Genomic DNA, 24,770 nt, shown 5'->3' on the forward strand with positions numbered 1-24,770 from the left:
CTTGGAGCGGCTTGTATGCATAGAGTTGGCAGGGGCTTCAGAAGTCCCTTGGTTCCTTGCCAATGCAGGAAATCCGCTGCTATAGCTTCTCCAAAAACTCACCACCCAACATCTGCTTGAAAACCTCTATGAGAGGATAATCCGCCACCATCCAAGGCAGTCTTGTCCAGTTTCAAATAGCTTAGTCCAAGTCTTTTCTTTCTTTCTTGTAGTTTGAATAATGGAATTCCAATTGGAAGCTCAGGTTCCGATATGTGCAGGTGGGCAGTGCCATACGCAAATGGTAACTGCACCTGTAGGCCTGTGGCCCTTCCAGATGTTGGGCTGCCAAGCCCCCATTGGCCACAGCCGCTGTGGAGAGACAAAGCTCTTCTTACTGCCTTTACTTCTTTTGTCTACCAGGTGCAGCTGTTGGCATCCCTCTCACTGAACAGGAAGCTCAAGTCTGCATGGTGCACGACATACACCACACCCTGACGCCCTTGGCATCTGCATATGCGCGAGCAAGAGGTGGGTGTGATCTTCAGGTCAGTTTATAACGTTTAAAATGTGTTATAAAAATGTGACACCAGATGGCGTTGTAGAGCAGAATCCAAAGTCAATGGCAGATTGCCTTGGGAGCTCCCCCCCCCCAATAGCTTCTGTTAACAGCGTTTTTTTATATCTGTATAGATCCAGCCTGGGTTTTCATAACAGGGTTGCATCCATGCCTTTGATCTTACTGCCCTCTGTAGAATTATTGTTTCCCCCTGTTTATTGCATGACATTGGGGGGCAGCAGTGCCCCATCTGTTGGAAATGGCCCCGGGCTGGTTGGACATTTCCGCCACATTGTAGCTCCTGGCAACAGACAGAAGAACTCCATGGAAAAGGGATTCTTCTAAGCAATTTTGTTAACTCGTGGTGCCTGGCAAGTACCACACAGGTTTGGCGACCATTGGTTCTTCAGCAAACCACGTAAAAAATAAATACTGTGATGCTTGAAAATGTTCAGTTGCTACACTGAGCGGGCTTGCCAGCTGGGTGACCTGGGCTGCAGTTAAGAAGAAACCTGCCAGAAGTCCCGAGGGAGTAAGGAGCACTGAACGCATTGGGACTTACTCAAAAGTAAATGCACCTGGGATTGAGCTGAAGCTAAATTCTGGGATCCCTGACTCTGGTAGGTGACCTTTCTGGTGCGAAATGTTACTTTTCCTCCCCCAGGTGCTGATAGGATGTCGTCTTTTGGTGACTTCATTGCTCTCTCTGACACCTGTGACGTCCCCACAGCGAAGATTATTTCCAGAGAGGTGAGTCCCCGTGGCATTATGCACCTCTCTGGTCACTATGGCTGGAGTTGGCCTGGCCACTACATGACCATAGAGTCATGTATGGTCATGGGTAGGCATAAGGTGGTTGGTAGTGATTTTGTTGCATATGATTTACATATAATGGGTGTCGTTCTCCCCCTGTCCTCCTCACTAATCCCCGTGCTGCCCTGGGAACCTGCCCTGATCTTGAAACCCTAAACCCTAGTAGTGCGTGGAAGGCTAGACCTTTAGGCCTGGGTTTTGCCCATGTTGCGATAAAGGGCAGAAGTGAGTCCAAGGGAATGGCTGAGAGGAAGGAGTTTCTAAAGTACGCAGAGGCCTTGAGAAGCTTTGTTGACCAGAACCTAAGCACACTGAGACCTGAACACTGCTCTTTTGTAGCCAGAGCAATGCCTGACTAAACCCCTGCCATTCGCCATTAAGAAACGAAAAGAGAAATCCCATCTCCTCTTCACAGTTCTGAAATATGGATCCACGACTGCCAGTTTTCAGACTTGGAGCCACCAAGAGCATAATTGTACCCTTCACCTAAAACTTTTGGATTCGCTTTCAGCCTGTGACCTCTTGATTTTTATAAAGCAGCAGATGAGATGGAACAACAGGAAGTCCGTACTAATCATTTTGCCTAACTATGTGCACTTTTTGGAGAATAAAGAACACATTCTTGAACTGATCTTTTCTCTCACTCCCCCCCCCCTTTGTTAAATTGATACTCCTAGGGTTATACCTAACTTTTATGCCTTTTTCTGATCAGTTTCTGTTTTATATCTCACGGGAGATACCTAAGGCTGTTTGACAGGTTGTTACACAAGCTGGAAATCCCAATTGAGATTTCTTTTTCTTTTTTTCCAGGCTGAGCATTTGTTTTAAGTTGTGTTTTCGTGTTTAGTTTGGTTTTAAAGGTAGGCCGTCTAACAAATCCATGGCTGTCCCTCTGCCCCCCCCCCCAAAAAGGTTCATTTAGAAGGAGGCTCCAGCCCCTCCTGCAGGGCAGAGGTAGCCTGCTTGGATTTAGTCTTCTGTAATTACCAGTGGAACCTGCAACAAAATGTTGCAGTAGTGGTGGCAGGGATCCTGTCCAGGGTGCTAGCAAGCTAGCAGTTATGTAGTATTCCAAAATATTCTGTTCAGTTCAGTTTTCTGCACCTTTCCCCCTCCCAAGTGCCAGACAGGATTCCTTGGCCACCGAAAGGGTTAACTCCTTATTGGGCAGTTTTGGCGATCATTCCCTTAAGGGTCCCTGGAGCATGCTGACACCTCCCTCTCATCTGTGCCTGTTCTGCTCTGGCTACAATGGGACTGACACTACCTTAGAATTTAGCTTGCTGATAAGATATTGCACATTCTTGGGTGGCTTAACTTTTTTTTTAACCTTTATTGGCATAGGTTGAAACAATAAAATCCTACAAAGTCATCCAAATATATTAATAATCCAAACACATGCAACATATAAAAGGCTCGCTAGCCACTGCTGAATAAATCAGACAACTTTAGATTTAGCTTTAAAAATCTCGGCTAAATATCCCAAAACAATCTTGGCAGTTTTGGGAGTATCATACCTCAACAGGTATTGGGTTATAGATTCTTTATAAGTGGATATTTTGAGCTGTAAGGGAGATCTCTGCGATGGGTGTCGAGAAGAGGGCAATCCAAGATTACATGACATATTGTAGCTGGTGTTTTCTTATTACAGGAGCAGAATCTGTTCTGGAATTATTATTATTATTATTATTATTATTATTATTATTATTATTATTATTATTATTATTATTATTAATACCCCACCCATCTGGCTGGGTTTCCCCAGCCACTCTGGGCGGCTTCCAACAGAACATTAAAATGCAATAATCTATTAAACATTAAAAGCTTCCCTAAACAGGGCTGCCTTCAGATGTCCTCTAAATGTCAGGTAGTTGTTTATCTCTTTGACATCTGATGGGAGGGCGTTCCACAGAGCGGGTGCCACTACCGAGAAGGCCTTCTGCCTGGTTCCCTGTAACTTGGCATCTCGTAGTGAGGGAACCGCCAGAAGGCCCTCGACACTGGACCTCAGTGTCCGAGCAGAACGATGGAGGTGGAGACGCTCCTTCAGGTATACTGAACTGAGGAAGGGGATTTTTTGAAACCTTCCAAACATTACAGATGAGGGGAATGCCTTTAAACGAGCCAGCATAAAAGCTCTGCAGTGCGATGGAGTATCTAAATTATAAAAGAAATTAGGCATTACTCCACGGTGGGGCTGCAATCCTAAGTGAGCAAATGAGCATACAGAAGGCTGGGAGGGGTGACGTTTTGGGATTTCATGGTCCAGTAGCCTCTGCTTAATAAGCGAGAAGATACATGACTCATCCAATAGGAAAAAGGGAATCTATTGCAAACATGTGTTGTGCATACAGGTATCTGATGGGATTGTGGCTCCAGGCTATGATGATGAAGCCCTCAAAATCCTATCCAAAAAGAAAAATGGAAGCTACTGCGTCCTCCAGGTTAGTGTTTGAACTTCTACGGGATGTGTGATGGATTTGTCTCTCTCAGCTCCTCAGTCATATCCAACTACGTCCAGACCTCTCTGCTCCCTCCCTCAGTTTACTTTTAAAGCGTGATATTTAAGCAAAAACCAATAAAGATATACTTCATCACGTCTTAAAACCTCAAAGCGCAATGGCTTTTCTTAAAATTGCCTCCTAGGTTGAGGAGACTCATTTTAGTGATTGCAAACTGTTTTCCATACAGTGTGCTTGTAGTTTGCAATATATGGTTTAATAGGACTGCAAGAAGTAAGGGAAACCTGACAGTAAGGGGAAAAAACCTTCAGTAAGGAAAACCTGACAATATGGCCGTGGTCCAAAAGGTAATGAATACAACATTGCCATCAATTTAGAGTTTAATGGCATATGGTTTAAAAGTAGTTCCTGTTTAAATCTACCAGTGTGGAAGTACTCCCAACTTGCATCGGACCAATCAGATTTTGCACTCCAAAGTTCTGCAAAGAAATAAAATGCCAAAAATATTGCTATTTATTTTATAGAAAACCCCTCAATCTGTGTGCTGTGTGGGGTAACCCATCGCATTTTTACTCGGGAACAAGTCCCAGTGCATTCAGTGGGGCTTGCTCCCTACTGAAATGTTTCTAGGACTGCAGTCATAGTCAGTTTAAGAGAAGGAGGCTAGAAACCGTGAAAGATGAATAACACTTTGGGAAGCCGCAACACCGAAACTTTCAGCAGGTGCCGCTTGCTTGTTTTGAAGTGTATTTTGGCATTTGTGAGGACATGGGAGTTGAACATTTCTGGTAAACCTTTTGTTGGCTCCTGCATTTCAGCAGGTGCTTTTGAGTGGGTGTGTGGGGGGGGTGGGACTTCATTAACAATAAGCGATGAGAGAAACTGTATTAAACTGACAAGGCATTAAGAACAGAATCCTGCTTTTTAGATGGACCCAGCTTATGAGCCGGATGAAAACGAAATCCGCACTCTGTTTGGATTGCATTTGATGCAGAAGAGGAACGATGGCGTGATTGACCGATCTCTGTTCAAAAACATCGTTACTAAAAATAAAAGTGTAAGTGAAGGAAAGGAAAGGGTGGCTTGATAGGAGAGCTGACTGACAAGGCTCCTGTCAGGAACGGAAATTAGAGTGCCAAGTTGAGACCATTTAATGGTTCAGTCTTAACAGTATATAATTCAGTGGCACAACTCAGGCTTTGCTCATATAGGTGAAACTCGAAAAATTAGAATATCGTGGAAAGGTTCATTTCTTTCAGTAATTCAACTTAAAAGGTGAAACTAATATATGAGATAGACTCATGACATGCAAAGCGAGATATGTCAAGCCTTTATTTGTTATAATTGTGATGATTATGGCGCACAGCTGATGAGAACCCCAAATTAACAATGTCAACTTTGGGGTTTTTATCAGCTGTACGCCACAATCATCACAATTATAACAAATAAAGGCTTGGCATATTTCGCTTTGCATGTCATGAGTCTATCTCATATATTAAGCTCCAGTAGCTAATGAAAACAATTGCTTACATAAATGGACTTTTCCACGATATTCTAATTTTTCGAGTTTCACCTGTACAGCTCTCGGATTCCATCCTTCTTTATCTTGAGTTGAAAAGAACAGAACACCAAGCATCAGTTCCAAACACTAGTCCTCTCCAAAGGCTGATCTCTCTCTCTCTCTCTCTCTCTCTCACACACACACACACACACACCCTGCAAACACCTCTCCTTCAAACAAGTCCAGAAGCCCATTCAGAACCTGGTCATTTTCACCAAAGACAGGCAGGTGCCCAACCTATTGGTGTAGTACCACTTCAGATCAGCAGGTGGCTCTGCAGAACACTTTGCCATTAATCAAGTTGCCATGAAATATCACTGCTTGCCTGTTTTCCCCAGACTGCTCCGGCCGTGGTGTCAGTCACTAAACTTTCCATCTTCACTATTAATACAAGGATGCCAAGAAATCCGGGGACAAGGGCTGGAGATCCTGTATGTAGTGAGGATGGCAGAAGCGGAAGCCAATTGCTCTCTATACTGGTGAAACTTGCTCATCTGAAAACCCAACTTTCCTGCTCAGATAAATCCTTTGGGGTGCTTGTTGGATATTTCTGTAACCTGTTGGGGCTTGGTATGCGGCTGTCTTTGGGTCCAGCACACTTCCAAGTACCTGGCCCGCTGTTCAGCAATCACGCAGCTTCCACAGCATGTGGGAGTTCCAAGACTAGCACGGAGAGTTAGAAATAAATCGCAGGAAATGATTGAGTACAGACAGAAGTCTTTACGGTCGGTTTTAAGCGTGGCTGTTACAAACGATACAAAACAAAGCCTGATAGAGGCACAGTTTAAACTTAATGCTCAGACCTGGTCCTAAAAGCTGCCAGACCGTCTCTCACATCTTCACAGTTTGACTAAACATCTCTTAACTGTCCGGTAATATAATAATAATTTTTCATTTGTCCCCAGCCAGTACAGAAGAATGCATGTGTAGAGACATTCTTCACAGTGACCTTGCACCCTGGCTTCTAGCAACTCAGTGTTGTTTCTGGGAATGAATGTCACGTGCCCCCAGCCCCATCTCTTCTCAGCTCCCCTCTTGGTCTCCCTCACTGGGCTGGTTTTCTGCAGGGAAGAGGCAGCGCTGCCAGGAGAGAGACTTTCACAGGGCTGGTTAAGAGAAGTCAGTGTCTCATGGAGACAGCTGCCTTGCTCTGCAGGGGAATTCTGTTAAAAGACCTCCTAGATTTTTCTAGAAAGAAACTGTTGTGCCTTCATTTTAATTCAACAGTCATCTAACCACTCAGGTTATAGAAGATAATTGGTTTGCAGAGTGTTTAGAGTAAAGACTCACAACAGTTACCGTATATACTCGAGTATAAGTCGACCCAAATATAAGCCGAGGCACCTAATTTCCCTACAAAAATGTGGGAAAGCTTATTGACTCAAGTATAAGCCGGTTCACCTTTGCCACTGTGGTAGAGGAGGAACGAGCAGCCCAAAGCAGCCCTTTGGGCTGCTCCTTCCTCTTCCTCCTTTGCTGCCCATCACAGGGTTTCGAACCGCCATTCTTCTGATCAGCAAGCCCTAGGGCTCTGTGGTTTAACCCACAGCGCAATGTTCCCTTGTGTTATACAGAGAAGGCTGGGATCCTGTCCTGCTTAAGCAGGAGCCAGAGAAAGTGAGCACCTGTGGGGTTTTAATACTTCCTTAACTGATAGGCTTTCTGCCTTCTGGGGTCTAAAGTTTGCATTTATGTGAGCAGTTCAGGAATGGAACAAGCTGCTTGGGGAGAGTAAAGAACCACCGTTCTTGTACACTTCTTAAGGAATGGTTGACTTGAGTATAAGCCGAGGGCAGCTTTTAAAGCACAAAAAGTGTGCTGAAAAACTAGGCTTATACTCAAGTATATAGGGTATTAAAGTAAGTGCCCTGATCCTCAGGTTTATGTCTTGAGTAGCGCTGCTTAGGAAGTGGTTTTTTTCCCCCTTTTCCTTTTGCCTTTGCAGCCAATTTCCATTACTTTAATAGAGACACCTTCACAGCCACCTCTCTCTTGTTGTTTCAGCTGCCTGAGCCAGCAGTCCGAGATCTGATCGTTGCCAGCATCGCTGTCAAATACACCCAGTCTAATTCGGTTTGTTATGCCAAGAATGGACAGGTAAATGCTTGGAAATGTTCAAGGGAGATCATCCCATTGTACTTTCTGCCCAGAATGTCAGCTTTTGAAACCTGGTGCTGTGAAACCGATGCAAGCGCGGTGATTCAGACATCTTTCTGCAGGGCCCGCAGTTAAAGTTTTGCCAAGTTCCATTTGATACGTCCTTCCCCAGTAAGTCCCTTCCCGCCTCTTTCTATGTTCCCTGGCTCACAGACTCAAAAAATTCCCTTGTGTTTGTTTACCACAGTATATTGAAGCCAGCAGCATAGTGGGTGATGATGGACATACATTGAAAGTGATTGAGGGCACATTCTCTGCCCAGAAAACAAATACACTCAGTATGCAGTGAATGTGTTTTCAAACCATTTACGCCACGCTGTCACTGCAGTCTGTCTTCATCCGGAATCTGAGTGTGTTTACATGCACGTGCACAAAGAGCGCTTCCTCTTCCACTAGGCATTGGCATATTTACTGCCCCATCAGACTTCAGAGCGCTACTTGCATGCCTTGGAAGAGTTCCCCTTCGCACCTCTTGTTTATTATTTTCAAGTGCATGGCAGACCTTTGTGCATACTTTCCAGTTCTGAACTTGCCCACAATTACAAGTGGCGATGTTGAGCTAGAAACTGTGTTTGAGATATTGATTCCTGTTGAGTTGCCGCTGTCCTTCTGAAGACGGTTTGGCTTGTTGGGGCCAATCTGCTGACGAAAGAGTTCTCCTGCCTTTCTTTGCAAGGAGACTCGCTTGTTGTGCCATACAGGCTCGCTGCCACTGGGCCGTAAATGTCAATATGTCTCCCTGCATTAAAGTGCTGCTAGGGCCAGACTGGCAGGAAATCCTCTAGTGAGCCAGGGAAACTGTCTGTGGACAAACGCTGGCTCCCTTGGCCTGAAAGCGAGATGAGTGCTGCAGCCCCATAGTCACCTTTGACTGGACCTAACTGTCCAGGAGCCCTTTACCTTTACCTTTTTTTAATAACTTACCAATTTGCTCTGTTCTCCTAAGGAGTCTAGGGTGGTGGTCATGTGTCCTGTGCTTTATCAACACTGTAACCTTGCAAGGTGAGAGATTGTGGGAGCTTCCCACAAGGTTCGTCCCTGTTGCTTGCCGGGAAGGGTGAGGAGGTTGGTGCAGCGCTGGTGCTACAGTTTTTAATTTTGGTCTTATTAAAGTGCTTCTGAGAAGCCTCATGGGCTGTAGCTGTGCTGCTGTTGGTCTCACAGGTCATTTCAAGCTCATGTCCTCCGCATAAGCATAATAAATAGGACTGGTCCAGGAACAAAGCGTGTTTGCCGCTGCTCTCTTTCAAGAAAAGTGTTGAGCATCCCTCCTTGATGTTTCCTGTGCTGATCAGCCTCCAGAGCCTTTGCAGAGACAGCTGCATTTTCCATTGTTGGAGCATTGCAATAATGACTGTACCATCTGTGATGCTGGAGAGGTCAGAGACTCCATTCAGGTTGAAGCAGAAGGGAGACTCCACTTTGCTATTTGGGGCAAATGGTGTACATTTTGATTCTGTTTGTGTATGGTACATTTTGAACTGTGCTTATTTGTCTGCGGATGTTGGGCTTCTACCCCTGCCCCCACCACAAACACTTTTTTTAACGGTAGCAGTTATAGCAACATAATGAGCTTTTTTCTCTGTGTCAAAAGCCTCTTAGTTGACTTCATCCTGTGATTTGTTTATGTGCTCAGGGGGCTATTCAGAGGCTAGGCTGAGCTGGAAAGCAAGTGGGGGGGGGAAGCCTCTGGAATAATTTAGGATTCTAATCCTGCTTCTGTTTCTTCTCCGGATAAATGATTGAACTGTTTATACCGTCATTGACGCACACGAGGGCTGTATTCTGTTGCAGTCTCTGCAAACATCCCAAGAGAGTTAACTAGAATACACCGAGATTTTTCCTTGCAATAAACAAGTCCTTCAGACCTTAAATGGCAACTCTCCATTGGGCACTTTTGATATACCTTGTACTTGGCTGGCATAGTGTTGCCTGTATAAATGTTCAGTTGCTTTTGGCACCATTCAAGAGCCATTGAAATCCATGGCAAATCTCCCGTAAATGTTGAAGGACCAGGGCTACACCCAGAATAAACAAGCCCTTGGGCGGCCCCTTAACTTTCAGGTGGGTGTGCCATGACCCCCCCCCCTGCTCCTTGTGAAGTGCTTCAATATTGCCCAGCTCCTGATATTGAGGGCTTATCCACACTTCCCCTTGCCCCCACTCTTTTCCCCAGGGAAACTGAGTGTACTCCTTAGTACTCAGCTGAGTATTAAGCTCTTTAGTACTCAACTGGAGCAAACTGCAATTTGGGTTTCCTCTGGGTTGATGTTGGCTCCGTTTTAGAGCTAAAGAGAGGGTTTTCCCTGGGAAAGGCGCAGGGCAAGGGGAAAACAGCTCAGCCCCCCATGCTTTCTAGGCACACGACAAGCGTGGAGGGAGGCCTAAGTGCCCCTCAAGTTTTTATCTTCAGAGCTGACAGGATTTGCTGATTTCCCCCTTAACTAGGAATCCCGGTGCTCAAATTCAGTTACTCTTTAGACAAGAGGCATATAATAAGCTAAGCAGCGCAGAATGCTTATGAAGGAATAAAGGTAATAGAAGCACATAGCTTTAGACCCTGAATTGTTCTTCCACGGGGATAGAAGGGCTGCTACCATTCACATCCAGCAGAAACCCCTGCTGTGATTTTTTGCTAATTTCCTGTAGACCCAGCCCCTCTCCCGCCATGGCCACCTATATTTTTGCCACCACCAAAGCAAGGTACATTTTTTAGGGGCTGCATGTGGTTTGGGGAATTGGTGGAAACTATAAGGCGCTGTGGGTTAAACCACAGAGTCTAGGGCTTGCCGATCAGAAGGTGGGCGGTTCGAATCCCTGCGACGGGGTGAGCGCCCGTTGTTCGGTCCCAGCTCCTGCCCACCTAGCAGTTTGAAAGCACGTCAAAGTGCAAGTAGATAAATAGGGACTGCTCCGGCGGGAAGGTAAACGGCGTTTCCGTGCGCTGCTCTGGTTCGCCAGAAAGCGGCTTTGTCATGCTGGCCACATGACCCGGAAGCTGTCTGCGGACAAACGCCGGCTCCCTCAGCCTATAGAGCGAGATGAGGGCCGCAACCCCAGAGTCGGACACGACTGGACCTAATGGTCAGGGGTCCCTTTACCTTTATAATGCAGGGGTAAATAAGCTTTTTGGCCCTGGGAGCAGATCTGAAGGTGGAGGTTGTAAGGAGCTGCCGAGGGGCAGCGTTAAGGAGGGAGGGAGTCGTGGTTTCTGTCCTATGGCTCCTTGAGTATAGAGGCTCACACAGGATCCTGAGCACACTTTGCTTGGAAGGGAAGCAACGTCACATATCTTGTCTTTCACTCAGTGACTACAAATTACGAAGGAGCAACAACTAATGAATCAAACACCACAGACCAGAGGTTTTCAAACTTTTTTTTCCTCAGGGCTGCACTTTCAGAACATACCGTATTTTTCGCTCCATAGGCCGCACCTTGTTTTTAGAGGAGGAAACAAGAATTTTTTTTCTGGTTTTCCTCCTCTAAAAGCCCTGTTTTTTGAGGATCAGCTAAAAGTTTTGCAGCTTTTTTGCAAAGGGAAAAGCCCTGGTTTTTTGAGGATCAGCTAAAAGTTTTGCAGCTTTTTTGCAAAGGGAGAAAAGCAAAGCTCCTTTTGCAAAGGGGGAAAAGCAAAGATGAAAAACCCAATTTTTATGGAATTCAACTCACATTTCTGCAACTTCTGAAGGAAAGGGAGCCATTTCTACAGTTTCCAGACAGATAATCTAATCAGCCAGTCACATGTCGCTGGGGAATCAAACAACCTCCCTCTGCAGCACATTTAACAAAGGAGGGCGGGGCTGAAAGGGAACCGGGACTCTTATCTCTCTCCCGATCTCTTGCTGCTCAGCTGCTGAACGGGGTCCTTTCAACACCCCTTTTTCTCTTTGTAAAATAAAAAGCACTATCTGCTTTTGGCCCCTGGGCAATTCGGCTCTAGGGACCACCATTCGCTCCATAAGACGCACAGACATCTCCCCTTAATTTTTAGGAGGAAAAAGTGCATCTTATGGAGCGAAAAATACGGTAAATTAGCTCACCCCACATCAGATTTTTTTAATTGATAAAAAATACATTGGAAAACACAAAGAAACAACTCCTAGCAGTGCTTGATTTATAACGCAGAACACAACTACTATATAATATGGTCATGAGACATCCAGAAAGTATAAAACAATGCAGCGCCATAAGAACACGAATCATTTCCAAAATGTAATTATAAACGAGCCTCTTACATCTGTGCCTTAAGTATGAGTAATCTCATTTATATTAGGTATAGTTTGAGACGAACAAACTCATCTCTTCAACACAAAGAAGCTTTTCTCTTTTCTGGTCTTTCATATTTGTCAGAGTTCAAAATCCCTGTTCACAACAATATGTTGTGGGGAACTGTAGAAAAAACAGCCAGTGCTCTTGCTCCCATTTTAAAAAGATATCCATATTCTGCATTCCCCCCCCCCAAAAAAGTTGATACTATACTACACTGAAATGTTGGGATGTTTCTTTGATTGCCCTTGAATCTTCCGACCGCACTTAGCATCCTCTCCTGGTACCCCAGTGTGGCAAGGCATGCCCTTTGAGATCTACTGCCATAGACTAAGCATTTGCACTGCTTACAGGTGCAGTATTTTGTTTGTTGTGAAGATGAAGAGTGTTATTTGATGTGTAAAATCAGCTTGTATTGAGGTTCAATGCAGTACTGAAACCAGTGGGGAAGCCATGTTAGGCAAAAGACCCTTTTAACGGGGCAGGCAGAACATTACAGCTGCCTAGCATGCAGGACTCTGTAAATCCATTCATTGTGCAGCCCCTGAGGAATATTAAACAAGCGCAATGTTGTGTAATGCCAGTGGGTGACTTGTTAGCTAGGAGCATATTATTCATTGGCTGCTAAAAAAAAAAAGAGGACACAAGTCCAGATTTTTCATTCCCTGTCACTGGGGAACGGTCCTTATTTTTGTTTTTTAAATGAATCTGGCAAGATGTGAAATCACTGTAGGAATAAGACAGCAAGTGGTTCGTTTCTTTCAGTTTGGCCTTGGACTTAGGGCTTTAACATCTGGCAAATGCAGCCTAACCAAGCTGGAAAGTTTGAGGCAGTGGCCAGGCCTCTTGACCCAGCAAGCAACTTGTCTCTCCCCTGGTACTCTTTTCTAAAGAGCGGAAACAGGAAGACAGTCCCAAAATATGGCAGAGGGTGGGGGTGAGGAGAGTGGAAAGTGCCCCCCCAAACCTGTTTTTAACATAGCAGAATGAAGGCCCAAACCCCAAAAATAATTGAGCTGAAAATGAAATCCATGTGGATGATGCAAACTCTTGAGTTTTGGCCACCTCCCTGATGACAGTCACTTAACTTAAGAGACTATTTGCTCTCTAGGTTTCCTGTTGCATTGGCACTGGGAGGTAATAAGAATTTCCTTTTACTGCCCTTTAAATGCAGGGCTAAAAGTGAATTCAGAATTTGAATCTACAGTAAAAAGATCTATCTGAGCAAATGGTGATTGCTTCAGAGTAAAATCCATAGCGAAGCTCAACATCAAAAAAACTAAGATCATGGCCACCCTATCACCTCCTGGCAAATAGAAGGGGAAGAAATGGAGGCAGTGAGAGATTTTACTTTCTTGGGCTCCATGATCACTGCAGATGGTGACAGCAGTCACGAAATTAGAAGACGCCTGCTTCTTGGGAGAAAAGCAATGACAAACCTAGACAGCATCTTAAAAAGCAAAGACATCACCTTGCCGACAAAGGTCCGTATAGTAAAAGCTATGGTTTTCCCAGTAGTAATGTACGGAAGTGAGAGCTGGACCATAAAGAAGGCTGATTGCCGAAGAATTGATGCTTTTGAATTATGGTGCTGGAGGAGACTCTTGAGAGTCCCATGGACTGCAAGAAGATCAAAACTATCCATTCTTAAAGAAATCAGCCCTGAATGCTCACTGGAAGGACAGATCCTGAAGTTGAGGCTCCAGTACTTTGGCCACCTTGTGAGAAGAGAAGACTCCCTGGAAAAGATGTTGGGAAAGATGGAGGGCACAAGGAGAAGGGGACGACAGAGGATGAGATGGTTGGACAGTGTTCTCGAAGCTACTGACATGAGTTTGGCCAAACTGCGGGAGGCAGTGAAGGATAGGCGTGCCTGGCGTGCTCTGGTCCATGGAGTCACGAAGAGTTGGACACGACTGAACGACTGAACAACAACAACAACAAAAATCCATAGAGTTGCACTGCCTAAGCATGGAACTGGCATGATTATCTGAATTAGTGCAGGGTTGTGAATGTACAGTTATAGCATAGGTTTCGAGTCTTCATTGCATTAGAATGAGGTTTACATCTTTCCCTGGATTTGTTTAGATTTTTATTCTGTCTCTTTAGTTCAAGGTGCTCAGAGCAGAATGCATAGTTTGTAAAAACACACACATATACATATACACACATAAGGACGCGGATGGCGCTGTGGGTTAAACCACTGAGCCTAGGGCTTGCTGATCAGAAGGTCGGCGGTTCGAATCCCCGCAGCGGAGTGAGCTCCCGTTGCTCGGTCCCAGCTCCTGCCAACCTAGCAGTTCGAAAGCACGTCAAAGTGCAAGTAGATAAATAGGTACCGCTCCAGCGGGAAGGTAAATGGCGCTGCTCTGGTTTGCCAGAAGCGGCTTGGTCATGCTGGCCACATGAACCGGAAGCTGTACGCCGGCTCCCTCGGCCAGTAAAGCGAGATGAGTGCCGCAACCCCAGAGTCGGACACGACTGGACCTAATGGTCAGGGGTCCCTTTACCTTTATACACACATGTTTATCCTCACAACAGGAGGTAGTTTAGGCTGGAAAGATGCAAGGCTACCCCATTAGCTTTATGGCTGAATGGCTATTTGAATTTGGTCTCTTGACTCCTGATCCCAACAATCATAATTTCTACACCCAAATTGTATTTTAGAGTGTCAAATGCTATTCCTTCAGTAAACATTATTAAGGCCCGCTGCTAGATAGGATTGCAGCCATGACTAATAATAACTGGTAATTTCTATAATTGGAAAAAAATGAGCAGGGAAATTGTTATTGATTGCATTGCTAATTACCTGGTTTTAGGTTAACATTTCTCCCTGGGAGTGCTGGTCTGTAGAGAGAGGGAGGGTGGGTGGTGTAAGGCTGCTCTTGGCTTTAGGCAAAATAAAACATGTGTCTTCTTAAAAGTATCCTCTCCAGTCAGTCTGCTAAACTGCTCTCCAGCCCACCTGTAAAATAAATTATGTAATGACTTTTCCCGGAGCGTTTTAGATAGATATAACAGCATATTAGAAGGGCTGAGACCACAAAAACTTTGGATGCTAAAAGAAGCTTGCTAGCCAAACTTCACGCGTGAGAGTAATTGCACCCCGTTTTGCTTTCTTGGTTTATTAGTGGATTTACAGTACGGCTGTTTGAAGTAGACTAGTTTCTTAAGAACTTGTCTTCACATACATGGGTTTTCTGATGGATTGCTGCTATTTCTGCTTCAGATTGAGCACAATGCAACAAAACCAAAACACCAAACCGGCTTGCAAATATGAAGGACAATTTTACTTAGTTAAACAAACTAAAATGCAAATATAAAGGACAATTTTACTTAGTTAAGCAAAATAAAGTGCAACGTGCATGTCAAAGCCTGGAGATACTTAAAACCTACAGTCAACTAGTGGCACAACTCTGCCAATAATGCGTATAATGATAGTGTCATAGTAGAAACAAGCAAATCGTTCTGCAGATAGTTATCTACTGGAAGCGCAAAGTTGTGTAAGTGGGAACGGTTGCAAGAAACGGTTCTTCACAAGGCCAGATGTAGAGGCAGGGGTCATACGAGAGTTGTAGCTGCAGACAAGCACCTTCTCATCGTCCCACAGTAAAAGTAGTACAGTTGATCAGAAGTAGTGTATAGTATTATGGACTGATGAAGCTGTTGCGAAACCTGCTTAGCTAAGTAAAATTGTCCTTTATATTTGCAAGCTGGTTTGGTGTTTTGGTTTTGTTGTACAGTGGTGCCTCGCAAGACGAAATTAATTCGTTCCGCGAGCGTTGTCGCATAGCGGAAATTTCGTCTTGTGAAGCACAGTCGGAGGAAGCGCGGTTTTACGGGGGGGAATCGCAAAACGTTTTTGTTTTGCGAGTCAGGGCCATAGGAAAATTCGTCTTGCGAGTCACCCTCTCGTTAGCGAATGCCTTTCGTCTAGCGAGGCGTTCGTCTTGCGAGATACCACTGTATTGTAGTTGTTGTAACACCTGATACTTTTTTTGTATATCAGGTTGAGCACATGCAGGCAGGTAGAATTTAGATAGGAAGAAACTGGATTTGCTACTAAGCAGAAAGACATTAGCTTAGTAGAAGTTTTCTTTCTGCACCAGTTAATTCTTTCTGGCTTTGGCAATGCCCACTATACCAGTGTTTTTCAACCACTGTTCCGCGGCACACTAGTGTGCCGCGAGATGTTGCCTGGTGTGCCGTGGGAAAAATTTGAAAATTCGAAAGATTTAAAAAAAACAGCCAAACAGACCCAGGTTGCGCACTGAATAAAGTATTTTATAATTTTTCATATTTTTGTTTACCTACTATTTCATAATAAAGTAATTATAAAATACTTTCTTTGTGTTTATTTGATTCCTATTCAAGAGAATTACTTTATATATAGTCAATATAGGCACAGAGTTAAATTTTTTAACATTTTCTAATGGTGGTGTGCCTCGTGATTTTTTTCATGAAACAAGTGTGCCTTTGCCCAAAAAAGGTTGAAAAACACTGCACTATACCACTATAAGTGCCCCCATAAGGGGAAGGGGGGGGGATTGTGATCTTGGAGCAGCAGCGTTGTGTGGACCTGTGGGGCTGCCACAGCTCCCCTGGAGCTCCTCTGGCCCAATGACCACAGCACCACCATCCAGACAACATCCGCCGTTGCCTCCACATCCTCCCTGCCTCAAGCAAGTGACTTTAATATTGAATGGACTTAGGAGGCAGCCTTGATATTGAACATCCAGACTGCGCTCTTTGGGAACGTGGAAATCTGTGTGGCTGCAGTTGCCCTCCTGCAGCCAGGCTTCGCGCCCGGAACCGACTGGATACCATCTGGAGAATATAAAAATCCAGCCTGCCTTCTAAATTTCATTTAGATTCAGCCTGCTTTTCTAGTCCTCATTGTTGTGGGGGGGGAATGTTTGAAAATATATGTAGAACTAAAGTGGCAACAGCAGGAAAAAATATGTAGGGACGGGAGAGTGAATGGAACTCAAAAGTTTTGGATGTTGGCATTCTGTATCTCTGCTTGCCCCTCTCCAGTGGAGGAGCTTCATGTGGCGGGGGCGGGGCTGGCATGCGTCCTGGGGTGGGGAGCGCATTCTGGAGGCGGGGTGCGCAGCCTGTGGGGGCAGGGTGCCCAGCGCGGGTGGGGGGGCAGCTGTGATGGAACCCCGCCGGGATCGCGCTGCCCGGGGTGGTGCGCTCCCTTCGTCCCCCTTCCTCTGCCCCTGCCCCCCTCCTTCTTTCTCTTTAACGTTAGAGGCCTATGAGTTGTGTCTCCCCACCCCTTTAAAAAAAACGCTCAGCAGTTTTTATGTTACTCTTGTATCATCATATGTTCCAGCATGTTTGTAAACCAAAATGGTGTGTGTGTGTGTGGGGGGGGGTGTTTTTTGGTTTCTTTTGCAGTGTATTAATTGTATTAAATTAATGAATAAATTTCAGCTAGAAATTTACCTATTTCTCCTGAGCTGTATATTTCCATGCCAGCAAGTCTAACCTTTGACAATTTTCCTATATGTTGTTTTGCTTACGTGGACAAGTTCATATAATGCTGGACAGCATTAGGTTACACAGCCTGTGGTCCTATTGAACCTGGTAAGACTGAATTCCAAGGAAATATTTTGGAGCTTTATAATCCCCCTTTGGGTTGGGGTCCCTAAAATATTAGGGGTCCCTAAAAGATCCAGACATTCAGGGCTGCAGTGAGCCTTCTCTAGGCCAGTGACACCTACTGTATTTTTCACTCCATAGGGTGCACTGGACCATAGGGCGCACCTCGTTTTTAGAGGAGGAAACAAGGAAAAAAATATTTTTCTGGTTTTCCTCTTCTAAAAGCCCTGTTTGTTTGAGGATCAGCTAAATTTTTTGCAGCTTTTTTTTGCAAAGGGGGAAAAGCAAAGCTCCTTTTGCAAAGGGGGAAAAGCAAAGAGGAAAAGCCCCATTTTTATGGGGTTCAACTCACATTTCTGCAGCTTCTAAAGGAAAGGGAGCCATTTCTACAGTTTCCAGACAGATAATCTAATCAGCCAGTCACATGTCGCTGGGGAAACAAACAACCTCCCTCTGCAGCACATTCAACAAAGGAGGGCGGGGCTGAAAGGGAGTCGGGACTCTTATCTCTCTCCCGATCTTTTGCTGATCAGCTGCTGAGCGGGGTCCTTTCAACACCCCCTTTTCTCTTTGTAAAATAAAAGGCATGATCCTCTTTTGGCCCCTGGGCAATTCAGCTCCAGGGACCACCATTCGCTCCATAAGACGCACAGATATTTCCCCTTACTTTTTAGGAGGAAAAGGGTGCGTCTTATGGAGCAAAAAATGACTCCTTGGCTGCCTTAAACTCCTGCGCCATCTGCGCATTTCAATGAAGTCGGTAGAGCTAGTGGAAAACAAGATAGCTTACAATGTAGTAGAGAATATTACGTTGGAGAACGGCTCGTCTCACACCCTGCAGTACAACTGCTTTCCCAGAGCAGGCTAGATGCTTAGAACTTGAGTGCTCCCTTTTCCTTGGCTCATTATGCAGATTATTGAAGAAAAAGCAGTCTTGTTTGTTAACAGATATTTTGCTTCCCACCCTGGCAGGTGTGTAATCTTCAGGAATCTTGTTTCTAAACTGGTATATAGAATCCTAGAATCCTAGAGTTGGAAGAGACCACAAGGGCCATCCAGTCCAACCCCCTGCCAAGCAGGAAACACCATCAAAGCATTCCTGATGGATGGCTGTCAAGTCTCTGCTTAAAGATCTCCAAAGAAGGAGACTCCACCACACTCCTTGGTAGCAAATTCCACTGTCCAACAGCTCTTACTGTCAGGAAGTTCTTCCTAATGTTTAGGTGGAATCCTCTTTCTTGTAGTTTGAATCCATTGCTCCTTGTCCGCTTCTCTGGAGCAGCAGAAAACAACCTTTCTCCCTCCTCTATATGACATCCTTTTATATATTTGAACATGGCTATCATACCACCCCTTAACCTTCTCTTCTCCAGGCTAAACATACCCAGCTCCCTAAGTCGTTCCTCATATATTGGTGACACAGTTTGTTTTAAGGTTTGGCTTTTCTGGTGAGGCCTTGAGTGAATTTCTTAGGAAAAGGTGCCCATGGAAGCTTGCCCTTCCTCCAGATAATTACAGCGCTGTGTCTATTTCAGGTGGTTGGCATTGGGGCAGGGCAGCAGTCCCGAATCCATTGCACCCGACTGGCTGGAGATAAGGCAAACCACTGGTGGCTCAGGCACCACCCACGGGTGCTCTCCATGAAGTTCAAAGCTGGAGTGAAAAGAGCGGAAATCTCTAATGCTATCGATCAGTATGTCACAGGGACCATTGGAGAGGTAAGCCTGGGGACACTTGGCTAAAGACAAACTCCAGAATCTGTTCAGGAGTGGTTGTTGCATTGATACCCCTTTCTCCAGGGAGTTCAAGGTGGCTTACATGATTTCCCCGTTCCTCACTTAATCCCTACAACAACCTTGTGAGGTAGATTAAGGTGAGAGGCAGTGACTGGCTCAGGGTCACCCAGCGAGGTTCATGGCCGAACCAGGGATTTGAACTCTGGCCTCCCAAAGTCCTAGTCTGGCACTCTGACCACTAGGCCACGTGCAACCTCTACTCACGTAGGAGGCATCGTGGAATGCTTACAACCCTGCCAAAGCTCTGTGCCCCAAGGGGCTGCATTATTCAAATATTCAATAGGATAGCCAAAGCCTAGGGAGAAAGGGGTGTGTCTTTGCATATTCATGTACTTTGGATGGGAACTCTTGGTTGTGATTCCCATGGCTGGATCTATGTGAACTTTTGTGCTATTACTGTAGTTACTGAAGCTGCAACTCTCTCTTGCTTTTATGTAGTACTTAATTACAAAAAACAACAGTATAAAAAACAGGCAAGTTTGTTCCAAGTGCATTAGACTTCTTAGGGTAGTGGGCCCCCCCCCCCCAAGTTAGAGGATCCTTGGAAACCTCTGTAAAAAGGCCAGACATCTCTGAATTTCTCTGAGGCAAACAATACTCCCATCATGATGTGACGCCTGAAAGGTAAGACTCAGGTGCAAATAAAACTAGCATCAATATCAAGTGCCTTCCTTCCATATCAGGGTTTTTAAGGGGAAATAGTCATACATCATATTTATCGACTGATAGTTCAGAAGATCCAACCGGGTACCTTTATAGCTGCTTCCACATTCAGGTCTGGTTCGTAAAGAGGGAAGGTTCCTAAAGATTTCAGTCTGAAGTACCAGAAGAAATTAAGTCAGAGCTGCCGCCTAGTTCTCATCAGAGAAAAACTAAAATCCAAATTTGAACAATGCCCCCACCCCCTTTAACTGCAGGAGGGTGTTTGACTTCTCATTCCATTTACTTGAATGCTTCTCTAGCAAGTTCAAACGTTGCATAACTTGATAAACTATACATCCCTTTGGAATGCAATAAAGTCTGAATGCAGTGAAGCAAACCGGGATGTGGTTAAAACAGGCATTCTGCAAATCATGTCAGAAGTCTGATTGCTTCCTTGGGGCAAATGGCAGCTGGATTAGTGGTGCTCAAGACACAGGAGGACAGTGAGCCAAGATCCTGTTCTGTTAAATGTTGTGTTGGGCTCCTTGTGCTAAATGGTATGTTTGGGTGCCTTGATGTTTACTCACTGGCTGGAGTGGCACAAAATAGGCCAAGCGAAGCATATGACTCTGAAATGAGCAGTGTGCGTTGTAGTAGGAAGCTATAAGGGTACGTGTATGTATTAGTTTAAACAACAAAGGAACCAGGGAGGCTAAGAATTTAATAAACCTCCGAGTACAAATTTTGTAGCAAGGTGTTGCATGTCAATATCCCGACCCTCCTGTGGTGAAATAATGACACTGGACACAATATGTAAGGTTATTTTATTTTGTTTTAAAAACAATTTTATTGAAATATCTTTAAAAATAAAATCCAATATTCATGCAGTATTGCATTCAAACTCAAAAAGCTACAAGAAGAACAAAAAGCAAAAAAGAGGTAAGTTACATACACAAATCATACAGTATTACAATGAACTTAAAGATTTACAAAAAAAGAAAACAAAAGGAAAAAAACAAAAGGAAAAGGTAAGTTACACACACAGCTCACATCCAATTACAAATAAGAAAAGGAATTACAAATAATAATAGGTAGATTAGAGATAAAAGTTAAAGATATAAATTAAAAGGCTTCGTAAAGTTCTACTTCGTGTTCCTTACGAATACTCCTGTCAGTGCTGTTTATTTTATTTTTCCCAATCAAGTTTATGTCCACATACTATTATTTATATCTACATTTTCTTAACTCCTGTGAGTGAATCATTCCAAACAGATCAACAATCTTGTTTCAACTCCTTCTTTTTTCATATATTCTTCTACATATTTCCATTCTCCTGTCACTTTTTGGTTTGTCAATATGTAAGGTTAATGGGCATGAAATGGCCACAACTTTATTGGTTACGGATGTTGAGCGGTATTGGCTTAGGCATTGGATCTAACTAACCATATCAGACTCCAGTCTGGGAAGGGTTAACCACCGATGGGAGAGCCCTGCTGCTGCACATCAGCTAGAGACTCATCCTGTGGTCATATCGTGCCTTTGGCCCTCGCCTCCCACGGTTTCGGACAGGGACACGCCCCTCGAACTCATTTAACAAAGTACCCTTCAGCATTTTGGGGGAGTTGATGGTCCAACCTCCCCCACCCACCTTCAGCTTTCTAGATAATCCAATGCCTAACCGCCAAAACCAAAGTTGTGACAAGTTGCCACGAGGTAGGCGAAAACCACCAGGCCAGAGCCAATTTGCCAGGTGGAAAAAATCCCTACCAGGCCCCTCAACGGCGACCAACCGCGGTCCATAGCAAGGTCAGGAAGAGCCCTACCTAAAGGGAGGAGGTGGTGGGAACGTGAGGGAAGGAAGCAGGGAGCATGAGGCCGAGCCCTGGCCGCGGAAGGGGCTTTATTGTAGCAAATTTTGTAGCAAGGAACTTGGGAGAACTGTTTGCATAATTCTCACTGTATTTGCCCGCACTGTTGAATTAGATGCCATCAATGAAGCAGGTGAATTTTAAAAATGCCCCCATTGCAGGATGAAGATCTTGTCAAGTGGAAGGCGCTGTTCAAGGAAGTCCCGGCTTTGCTAACTGAGGCAGACCAAAAGGCATGGATTGGGAAACTGAATGGAGTCTCGCTCAGCTCTGATGCTTTCTTCCCTTTTAGGGATAACGTGGACAGAGCAAAGCGGGTAAGGCTGTGGAAGGGGGGGGGGTTGACTGTGACTCTTAATGACTAACAGGGCTGAGGAGAATATGTCCAGTTAGCTATAATAATAATAATAATAATAATAATAATAATAATAATAATAATAATAATAATAATAATAATATATTTATACCCTGCCCATCTGGCTGGGTCTCCCCAGCCGCTCTTGCTCTGCATAATGGCTCCCTAAAATCTATTACGTAGGTTATGGTTGCAAGTAAGAGATATCAAAGTGGAAGCAAGAGTAGCTGTAGGGAAATTTAGTCCAGACATGCATTTCAGGAAAAAAACTGGTTTATACTTACTCAAACTCAAGACAGGTTACAATTCTCATATTTCAGCACCTTCCAAAGAGAAGATTCACCGCCCTTAGCATCGTCTCTGACCTCCATTTAGGACAACCTTCCCTAAAAGTGGTTGACAGCTTTTGTGGGCACCCCATATGTGCAGAATTGTGCAACAGCTAATGAAATTCTTATCTCATTATACATAACAAGGCTATCTTTAGCCATCTCACCCCTTGCCTTTCCCTGCAAGACTTATCAGCTGATCACCCATTCCCACCACCCTTCTGAGTAATACCCCTCCCCACTCCCTCACTATATTTAAGGATCTGGTGATTTCTGTTTCAGTGTATCTGAAGAAGTGTGCATGCACACGAAAGCTCATACCAAGAACAAACTCAGTTGGTCTCTATAAGGTGCTCTTGGAAATAATTTTCTATTTTGTTTCAGCTAATGAAATGGTTCAATAAAGCTGGTTTGTTTTTGTCTCCCTCCTCCTCCTTTTCTCTCAGAGCGGAGTCCAGTTCATTGCTGCCCCTTCTGGTTCAGCAGCTGACCAAGTTGTGATCGAAGCCTGTGATGAGCTGGGAATAACTCTCGTTCATACCAGCCTCCGTCTCTTCCACCACTGAAGCTCCCGCACGTTGCCACTGCAGACATTCCCCTTTGCTCATTTGCTTGTCTCTTTGCTTTAGGCAGGGAAAGCATCCTCATTCACGGGTTCTTGCTTGCTTTCTAAAAAGCCAGTCCTCACGGGCACATTTCACTTCTTTTTCTACACGCAATACCCGTCGCTTTGAGAAAACTAAAGTAGCTAACCTCTGATGCATTTCTTGAAAAATGAATGCACAAAAGTGTTTGTCACTAATGTGTCTGAAGTCAAATTCTTCATGCATTCAAGGCGTGGACTTTGGTTTTATTGGCTTTTGCAGTATGCAGATAATCAGCTGGGCATTGTATGTGTGGGAAGCAGGTGGTCTTTGTACTTTGATATTAAAATACCGCATTTAATCTCATAATAGTCTCACCCCCATTTTTGCAGCTCTAAAACTGGTTCCAGTGCTTTCCCCACAAAATATAATTTGACAGCAGGAGGATCCGTGGAGCTGGGCCTTAATTGCTGGCTATTGACTGGGAAGGGCATTCAACCCAGGTGCCAGATTGGTTTTGCCTCCCTGGGTCCCTCCATCTGTTCATGCCTCGGGGCATGCGAGCTGCCGGAGGCCTGTGCAAACTTGGCAGGCAATGAACTCCCAGCGCCCCACGGCTTGGCTCAAACCCAACCGCTGAGGCCTGCGTCTCCTGCCCACACTCTGGGACACAACGGCTTCCAATCTCCTTGCCGGCTTCCAGCCATTACCGTAATTCATTACATAATGGTTGCAAAAAAAAAAAAAAATTCCTGGGGGGAAACGAGCATTAAAAATGCAGCAATGATGCAATGAAATAGGGTATTTCTATCGCACTCTTCGAAGAGCTAGTTACAATTGTTAATAAAATATGTAAAAATGTAACGCATCAGCGAGCGTTAACAATCTAAAATGGTAGCAAGATAAGCAAACTTCACAGCAGTAGGCATAGAGGCAAAGCCCGGGTGCTGGTTTAAAATTGGTGCCAAAAACTTAGCACTGTGCAGACAGGATATTCTGAATTTGGGGTGCCTGACCCCTTGTGGTGTTCACTGGCTACTCCGATCGCAACTTCTTCTGCGGCTTCTCCTATCACGGATAAATATGATGAGGTGACTGGCAGCTACAAAACTTATTCTGCACCCTCAGCACACGTTACCTCCACAACTGCTAAACCTCCTTTTTTAAAAGGGATGGGAGGTTTTACAGACCTACAAGCATGGGAGAAGCCTCAGTCACACTGATAAGTGAGAATTTCAAGGGGGTCCAGCACAAGTAAATGTTGAGTAAATTTATAGAACAAATTTAGTAGTTTGTAGCCATGCCCTTATAAGCAACCAAAGTACATTCTTTTGTTAGCAAGGGGTTGGGGAACAACTGCAGGAGGATCTGCAACAGGTTTGGTGAGGGAGTAGCTGAAGCTTTATTGGGCTGCTGTACGCTTATTGTCTGTATCCAGTACTAGGTATCTGGACACCAACTTGTGGTCCAAGTATAAATACGCCAGCACTTGCACTGGGACATCAAAATTCTCTGTGCAGCTTCTACTACTCTACATACTCCCACATAAGACTTACAAATGCTGAAGCCCCTTACAAATGCTGAGAGCCAGTGTGGTGTAGTGGTTAAGAGCGGTAGACTCTTAATCTGGTGAACCAGGTTCGCGTCTCCGCTCCTCCACACGCAGCTGCTGGGTGACCTTGGGCTAGTCACACTTCTCTGAAGTCTCTCAGCCCCACTCACCTCACAGAGTGTTTGTTGTGGGGGAGGAAGGGAAAGGAGAATGTTAGCCGCTTTGGGACTCCTTCAG

At 44.8% G+C, this 24,770-nt stretch overlaps 1 protein-coding gene across 1 annotated transcript in view; it reads left to right on the forward strand.

Annotated features, from left to right (window-relative positions):
• The window catches only part of ATIC (5-aminoimidazole-4-carboxamide ribonucleotide formyltransferase/IMP cyclohydrolase), a 38,166-nt gene extending 14,819 nt beyond the window's left edge, over nt 1–23,347 (forward strand). The window contains exons 9-16 of the mRNA XM_033171042.1: nt 403–510; nt 1,203–1,288; nt 3,706–3,795; nt 4,742–4,870; nt 7,379–7,471; nt 18,943–19,125; nt 21,875–22,030; nt 22,844–23,347. Of these exons, the coding sequence (XP_033026933.1) occupies nt 403–510; nt 1,203–1,288; nt 3,706–3,795; nt 4,742–4,870; nt 7,379–7,471; nt 18,943–19,125; nt 21,875–22,030; nt 22,844–22,963 (965 nt within the window). The 3' untranslated portion in view covers nt 22,964–23,347. The remainder of the gene's footprint in view (nt 1–402; nt 511–1,202; nt 1,289–3,705; nt 3,796–4,741; nt 4,871–7,378; nt 7,472–18,942; nt 19,126–21,874; nt 22,031–22,843) is intronic.
• The last annotated feature ends 1,423 nt before the right edge of the window (nt 23,348–24,770 follow it).

This window comes from Lacerta agilis, chromosome 1 (genome assembly GCF_009819535.1).
Source record: "Lacerta agilis isolate rLacAgi1 chromosome 1, rLacAgi1.pri, whole genome shotgun sequence".
Taxonomy (NCBI): domain Eukaryota; kingdom Metazoa; phylum Chordata; class Lepidosauria; order Squamata; family Lacertidae; genus Lacerta; species Lacerta agilis.